Source organism: Mus pahari, chromosome 10, assembly GCF_900095145.1.
Source record: "Mus pahari chromosome 10, PAHARI_EIJ_v1.1, whole genome shotgun sequence".
NCBI classification, from domain to species: Eukaryota; Metazoa; Chordata; class Mammalia; order Rodentia; family Muridae; genus Mus; species Mus pahari.
In genome coordinates, this window is record NC_034599.1 from 16,637,094 (window position 1) to 16,644,866 (window position 7,773).

At 52.8% G+C, this 7,773-nt stretch overlaps 2 protein-coding genes across 2 annotated transcripts in view; both read right to left on the bottom strand.

Annotated features, from left to right (window-relative positions):
- The window catches only part of Kri1 (KRI1 homolog), a 13,085-nt gene extending 11,154 nt beyond the window's left edge, over positions 1-1,931 (bottom strand). Inside the window, exons 1-3 of the mRNA XM_021206029.2 lie at positions 1,828-1,931; positions 1,667-1,740; positions 516-621 (exon numbers count right to left, since the gene is read on the bottom strand). Coding sequence (XP_021061688.1) covers positions 516-621; positions 1,667-1,740; positions 1,828-1,921 — 274 coding nt within the window. The 5' untranslated portion in view covers positions 1,922-1,931. The remainder of the gene's footprint in view (positions 1-515; positions 622-1,666; positions 1,741-1,827) is intronic.
- A 447-nt stretch (positions 1,932-2,378) lies between these two features.
- Cdkn2d (cyclin dependent kinase inhibitor 2D) lies at positions 2,379-5,287 on the bottom strand. The gene is made up of 3 exons (XM_021207376.2): positions 5,239-5,287; positions 4,825-4,981; positions 2,379-3,309 (listed from the first exon to the last, which is right to left on the bottom strand). Exons 2-3 carry the CDS (start codon positions 4,963-4,965, stop codon positions 2,950-2,952), a joined length of 501 nt encoding a protein of 166 aa, XP_021063035.1. The 5' UTR covers positions 4,966-4,981; positions 5,239-5,287; the 3' UTR covers positions 2,379-2,949.
- Between the last annotated feature and the right edge of the window lie 2,486 nt (positions 5,288-7,773).

Genomic DNA, 7,773 nt, shown 5'->3' on the forward strand with positions numbered 1-7,773 from the left:
CCTGCCTCTGCCTCCCGAGTGGTGGGATTGAAGGCGTGCGCCACCACGCCCGGCTCTCTCATTTTTCAAGACAGGATTTCATGACGTCCTAGCCTGGAACTCATTCTATAACCAGGCTGGCCTCTGCCTCTGGAGTGTTTTGGGATTAAAGGTGTGCAGCACCACTGGCCCCCACAATGCTGGCGAGCCTCCCAGGAGCTGCCTGTCTCCGCTTCCCTGGCACCAACATCACCGATGCGTGTGCTCACCAGATCCATCCTGTGATTTCTCAGGATAAAGCTCAGCTCTTCAGCTTTGCATGGCAACTGCTTTACCAACCCACCCCATTCCCAGCCTTTTTGGGTTTTTTGACACAGGATCTCATTATGAAGCTCAGCCTGGCCCTGAGCCCTGAGTTATCAGCCTCCTGAGTACTCAATATGGGTTATATACCCTGCCACTCTGGGAAGGCATACACTTCATTCCGCAACTCAATTCCATCTGCACTAAGGCACCTAGCGAAGACCCCTGCCCACCTGTTCTCTGATAGAAGGTGGCATCTTTCTGGTAAATTCGAGGGTCCTTCTTCTTCAGCAATGACAGGGTCCTGTAAAAGTCTCGCTCCTGCTGGGGATCAAATTCCTAGAGCAGGAAAGGGAAGTAGGGTTGACTTCAGAAGGAAGCTGGACACAGGCAGGTAGGGTGGTGACATATGAGGACAGGCTGCAGCAGGGACCAGCAACCTTGAGGGCAGAGTGTAGGGAGGGAGGACAAGGAGAGGAGAAGCAGGCACAGCACTGTGTCTGCACAGCTGTGGCTTTGACAAGAGTAAAGGAGGCATTGGGCAGAAAAGTACAATCTCAACAGGACACTGGGGCCCCACATGGTGTAGTGGATACCTCCATGTCAGACTCTTGGGTTTAGGAATGGAAAGGTGGCTCCTAGGGACCACTAATCAGGATGGTGAGGTATCGTCTGTGGTGATGGAGAATAAAGTGAAGATATCGTAGATAGGATATGACAACCCCTAGCTAGGCGTAGGGAGGGCTCCACTGGGTTAGTGGAGGAGTTCTAAGAATTGATGAGAAGTCTGGAGCCACATCTGGATAGTAGTGAGGATTTGGTATCTCCTAGATATTGTCACCCAATGGATGAGGGCGTGGACCCTGAATGTTCTTATTGGACCCTATGAGATTAAGGTGCTCGGTCCTTCTGGGGAAATAGGGAGGATTTGGTAAATCCCTAGATACAAGGAAAATGGTGCTTGTTACTCAAGGGATTTAGATGCAGGACATGGGGTTAGGGTCAGGCTCCCGCTGTATATCTAAATTGGGGTGCTCTAGGAGACTTGAGGCTAAGTTAGGAAAGTAGGTAAATTCAGTGCCCCTCTGGAAGGGGCTATCTGTCTCTTAAGGGATCAGGAGGGAAATCTCGAACATCCCCATAGGGTAAGGCACCCCTGTGCATCCAGGTGAGAGCTCAGTGGTCGGGGGCTTGGAGGCTCTTCCAGAAAGAAGGACGTATTTGGCGATCCCGGCGTCGAGGAGGATACTGCCTGTCACTCTACGCATGGGGGCGGGTCCTGAAGGCTGCCGGACAGCCAAGCCCGGTTAGGGAAAGCCCCGCGTACAGGTAGGTGGGTAGGATGTCTGGGTAGGAGGCGAAGCCGGGTCGCGCGGAAGCTCACCACATGCTCATCGCTGGAGTCAGACTCGGAGCTGGAGTCGCCGCCGTCGTCCGGATCTCCATAGCGATCTTTCACTGTGGAATATACACGGGGTTCCTCACAGCTACCACCACCAGACCCGGTTCCCCACACCCTGGCCTGCGCAGGCGCCCCTCACTCACGCCGCTGAAGCTCCTCACGCTCGCGGTAACGGCTGTAGCGCGCAGCGAACGCCGCGTTCACCTTTAGGGACCCGGAGGCGCGCGGTTCCGGCATGGCGGCTGTGCGACCTAGCGCGCACGCGTGCAACCGCCCCCTCCGGGGTGTGGCCTCCGTCGGGCACGCCCCCTGAGGGCTTTTCGTAAGGAGCACGTCCCCTGCAGACGCAGCTTGCTCCACCCTCCGCTCTACCGGGATCCCGCTGGCCTTTTGCTCAGCAGGCCACACCCACGGGGACAAGCCACTGCGGGGAAAGGCCACAAGCCACCGCCCACCCTTCTCCACCCTGACGGCTCCCGGCACCCAGCTGACATCTGGGGGCCCCTTTCTCCACTCGCGGTTTCCTGCCTCTCTTCCGTTCTGACAGCACCCGACCGCTGCCCCACCCAACTCAGTTACCCTGACGCCCTGGGAATGACCGTGTTAACAGCCCCATCACCCTACACCATCCATAGTCTCACCCTACCCTCTGAATACCCACCCCATCCCAGACTCCTAAATCTGAAGTCATCCTCGCAGTCTTAGTTTAATGGGCTAAAACATAAAATGATCACACAAAACAATTTCTTTCCATAAAGCAATAAATATATATATTTCAAACTCTGTACAACAGACTGGAAACCTTCCAAGAAAGAAAAATGAACTCATGTTATCCTTTTAACTGATTTGAAATGTTTTCCCCTCCCCCTCCCATGCCCAAAGTAGATGGCTCACACTTCAGGGCTCTCTGAGCACAGCCTGCCAAGGTCACCAGCTTCCAAGGGCCGGGGAAGTGATGACCTCACTCTGAGGCTAGGGCTTTAAACCCCTGCCCTGAGGTCTTCTGTGCAGCCCCAGTGCAGAGGAAACTGAACCGTTTAGGTGGCTGTTGCCTGTAGGAGCCCCTTCTTTGTCCAACACACCAAAAGGGGTGAGAAAAACAAATGAGAAACACCCCCCAAACACACACACTCAAGAAATCAACACCAATAAACCACAAACTGTTCCTCCCACTCCCTTCTTCAAAAGACAGGCATGAAAAGAGAAAGTTTCTTTCCTCTTTTGTTGACAAGTAACCCAGTAAGGCTGGAGCCAGTGGCCTTGGGTCACATTGGGATCATCATGTGCCCCTGCAGAATGTCCATGAGGTTCTGAGCCCCTCTCTGCCGAGCCAACTCCAGGGGAGTGAGACCCGAAGCGTCCCTGTGGTGGAGATCAGATTCAGGAGCGAGGAAGCTGACCACGGAGCTATGGCCCTCTCGTATGGCCAGATGGATGGGGAGCGAGCCGGTGCTATCCAGGGCGTTGACATCAGCACCATGCTCCACCAGAACCTTCAGGGTGTCCAGGAACCCAGTGCGAGCTGCATCATGCACAGGACTAGTACCGGAGGCATCCTGGACATTGGGGCTGGCGCCTTGCTTCAGGAGTTCCAGAGCAACTGCTGGACTTCCAAACATCATGACCTATGGGGGTGGAGAGCAGAAAGTCAGGAGGTCCCCACTGGAGACAGGTCAGGTAGAATAAAGAGGTCTTCCAGAAATCCAGAGCACCAGAGAAAGGGATCCTTAAGGAACGGGGACCCCAGGAAAGTCAGGCCCCAAGGGATCATACTGGGACCCTAGAGAACAGGTTCTTGAAAATAAGGACCCTCTCCCCCCCGGCCCCCCCCCCACCTTCTAAGCCCCACCCCCATCCTTGTCAGGGACAGGATGTCCTTCTGGATGTCCTGGAATTCTCTCTGTAGACCAGGTTGGTCTCAAATTCACAGAGATCCACCTGCATCTGCCTCCCAAGCGCTGGATTAAAGATTAAGTGTTGGATTAATTTGTGTCACCACTGTGTAGCCCAAATGTCTCTTAAGAACAACAACACAACAACAAAAAGCCCTAACTCTAAAAGTGACTCACAAAAACACTAAAGGGCCAGGCATAGTGACACGCTCTCATAATCCCAGGGCCTCAGCGGCTCAGCTGGGAGGACAGTCTCAAGTTCAAGGCCAGTCTGAGATGCAGAGTGAGACTTTATCTCAGAAATAGAAAAAGAAAATGGAGAAGCAAGAGAAGTAAAGAGAATGGACGAGAAAGGGAATCGGACCAGGCAGTGGTGGCGCACGCCTTTAATCCCAGCACTTTAGAGGCAGAGGCAGGCAGATTTCTGAGTTCGAGGCCAGCCTGGTCTACAGAGTAAGTTCCAGGACAGCCAGGGCTATACAGAGAAACCCTGTCTTGGAAGAGAGAGAGAGAGAGAAAGAGAGAGAGAGAGCGCTCTTTGAGGGACAGAGCAATCCCATATGGGTGATTATTAGGGCTGTAAAGCCCCTCCAACACTACAACCCTATAATCTGGGAACTACATAGAATTTTTGAGAAAAGAGATGCTCTAGCCAATTTGGATTCCCCTTTGTCGAGAAATAACTTCCTTGGACATAGGCATGATCTTCGGAATGTATGAGTACCCATGAAAAGGTGGGACTCTCCTATAAATGCCACCCAAGTTATGGAGCCTTCAAGTAATAAGGACTCGTTTTTGTTACTAGGCACGCAGAAGATACTAAAGGGGGAAAAAATCTACATCACCTGCCGAAACGAAGACTCCCCCGAAATAACCAGAGATCCCTCAAGAGGACACCTCCAAAAAAAAAAAAAAAAGGAAAAAAAAGTCTATCTCCTCTGGAGAAGACATGCATGCCATCTTCCAGAGATCGAATGTCTTTAAGAACCCTCAAGAAATATGAGCTGTCCTCAAGGACTGGCACGAAAAGATGATGAACCCCAACCCACCCACGGAATAAAGGTCTGCATCGAAACGGAATCTTTCAGGCTATTAGACAAGAGCTGAAAAGCCATCCCCTCCCCCATCGCATCCTCACCACCCACCCAACATCGGTGCAAGCAAGGACTAGACCTTAGGGGATCACCAACCCGGCTCAGGAGATTTGCAGGGATGGGGTGTGGGGGCCGGGTGCCAACCAGGCCTCACCTGCAAGGCCGTCTTGCCAAAGCGGTTCAGGGCGTCAGGATGCACCAGCTCCCGGTGCAGAAGGCGGCGCACCTCCTGCACGTCGCCACGGGCCGCTGCGCCACTCAGCCGGTCGCCGACGCAGACTTCTTCCAGGAGCATAGTGGATACCGGTGGTCTGTGAAACCCACCCAGCCCCAAGCCCAGTTCAGGTCAGGGCTGGGGAACCAGCAAGAGCTGGATCAGAACACTAGGGGCTGCGGTGCCACCAGAGCCAACTCTATGGTTATTCCCTGGCCGCAGAGCCTGCGCCGTCTGCCCGTACGACCCCCGCTCTCGCAGCCAGCTCCTCCCCCCTGTCACCGAGAGAGGCAGCAGGGAACCCCGCCCAGCCCTTCGGCGCCCGCCCCTTGGGCCGGGTCTCCCCAGACTCACCCTCCCTCCTCTCCTTGCGCGGGCGGGGTCTGCTCTGAGCCGGCGCTGTACTGGCCGCCGGAGTCAGCCGCTAGTGGGCGGGGCAAGCCCGCCCCAGGCCCCGCCCAGAGCGCCCTTGTTTTCTTACAAACTCGCAACAGAGTAGCGCGAGCCGCTTTGCCCAGCGCCCGACCTCCATTAGTCCCGCCCGCTGGGAATGTCGGCCAATCAGCACGCGTTGCTGGGGAGGTTGGTCTCTCCCGTAGCGGTGGCGTGGCTCCTGATTGGTCAGCGCGCAGCGGCCGGTGGAGCTGCCCGCCACAGCAGGGTTTTTGGTTTTTCAAAACCGGCGGGCGGGCGGGAAAGAGGAGGAGGATTAACTGACCCCAGCGGAGAGGCTGGAGCCGGGCTGGCACGGGCCCATCCTGGGTCTGTAGCGCCTCCGGGAGGAAGGGAGGCAGGACTGGAAACTCCTACAACTGGAACATTCTATTCATTCACGTACCACGGGAAATCCTATTTAAGCAAGCTCTTACTGTGCGACCCGGACCTTAGTTCATTCTTTCGACTGCTGGGAGAAAGGAACGGCTTCTGAGTGGTAAAGCGCGGTGCCTTTCTAACACTTTTGTTTGCTTTATGTTTCTGCGACAGGGTCTTTCTGTGTAGCCTTGGCTGGCCTGACAGATCTCACTAGATCTGTTTGAACTCAGAATCCACCTGCCTCCTCTGCCATTCGTGCTGGGATTAAAGAATTGGACTACCAAAATGGTTTCCTTTTTTTTTTTTTTTTTTTTTTTTTTTTTAACCTGCGAGACAGGGTTTCTCTGTATAGCTCTGGCTTGTAGAGGATCAAGGATTCAGTTTCAGCACCCATGTGACAGTTTAGCCATCAGTAATTCCAACTCCAAGGATCCAACACCCTCTTCTGACCTATACCAACATGGTGCACATATAGACAATCAAATAGCCACATATTGTAATAATTCTCTTTTAGATTTTTCTAAGTTTTTCAAGTCAGGGTCTTACTCTGTAACTCTGGCTGTCCTAGAACTCCCTATGTAGGCCAGGCTGCCCTTCATCTGCCTGCCTTTGCCTCCCAAGTGCATAGGACTAAAGAAAGGTGTGCACCATTAGATCTGGCAAATTTCTTTTTTCCTTTTTTTTGAGACGGTTTCTCTGTGTAGCCCTGGCTGTCATGGAACTCTCTCTGTAGACCAGGCTGGCCTCGAACTCAGAAGTCCACCTGCCTCTGCCTCCCACGTGCTGGGATTAAAGGTGTGTGCCACCACTGCCTAGCTCCTTTTTATTTTTTATGTGCATTGGTGTTTTGCCTGCATGCATGTCTGTGTGAGGGTGCCAAATCTAGAACTGGTACTACAGATAGTTGTGAGCTGCCTTGTGGGTGCTGGGAATTAAGCCCAGGTCCTTTGGAGGAATAAGCAGCCAGTGCTTTTAACTGTTGAGCCATCTCATCTCTCCAGTCTGGCAATTTTAAGGTTTTTTTTTTTCTTTTTTTCTAAGGGTCTCATATAGCCCAGGCTGGCCTCCAATTCCATATGTAGCCAAGGATAACACCCGAGCCTCTGAATGCCACTCCCAAGTTCTACTATAGTACAGTCCATGTAGTGCTGGACGTGGAACCCAGGGCTTCATGGAGGTGACAAAATCACTCTACTAACTGGTTTATAAGCCACCGCCCCTAACATTTTTTTATTGAGACAAGGTCTTTTATAGCCTAGGCTGGCTAGACTAATCTCAAACTCCTAACCATCCTGCCTCTATCTCTTGAGTGCTGGGATTATAGGTCTCTGCCACCAGTCTATAGACTAAAGCCTGCGGGGGGGCGGGGGGGGGCGGAGGCGGAGGTTGTGATATATGCCTTCGTTCCCAGTACTAAGGAGGCAGAGGCAGGCGAATCTTTGAGTTCTGTGCAAGCCTGGTCCACAGAGTTCCAGCACGGTCTGGGCTACACAGAGAAACCCCATCTCGAAAACAAACAAAAACCAAAAATAATCCCTCCCTCCCCAAATAGACTAAAGCTAGAAGTGTTAATTACTGAGAAAAGAATCATGGTCTAGTTCAGGTTAGGCAGTCCTTGTTAAACAGAAAGTCGGCCTGACCAGGTCTGCCATGTGGTTCTGGGAGTGAGTTTTACCAAGAAGCTCCTGAGGTGGCCATCTCTCCCACCCCACAGACACAGCTCCTGAGGTGACATCCACAGTCTAGGCTTGGAGATGTTACTGAATTTTTCAGAGTACTAAATGGTGTGAGGTAATAAAGAGGGCCATTAAATCCTGTAATCTTGGCACTCAGCAGTCTGAGGCAGGAGGATTAAGCTGTAGGCCAGCATGGGCTACATGGCCAGTTTTCAAAACTCTCAGACATAATCTCAAATGTGGTGGTAGACATCTTCAGTCCCAGCATTCAGAGACAGAGGCAGGTGGATCTCTGAGTTCACATACAGACACCCACACGGACCTATGCACAGCCACATACAGGTACACATGCAGACACCAACACGGACCTATGCGCACCCACATACAGGTACACATGCAG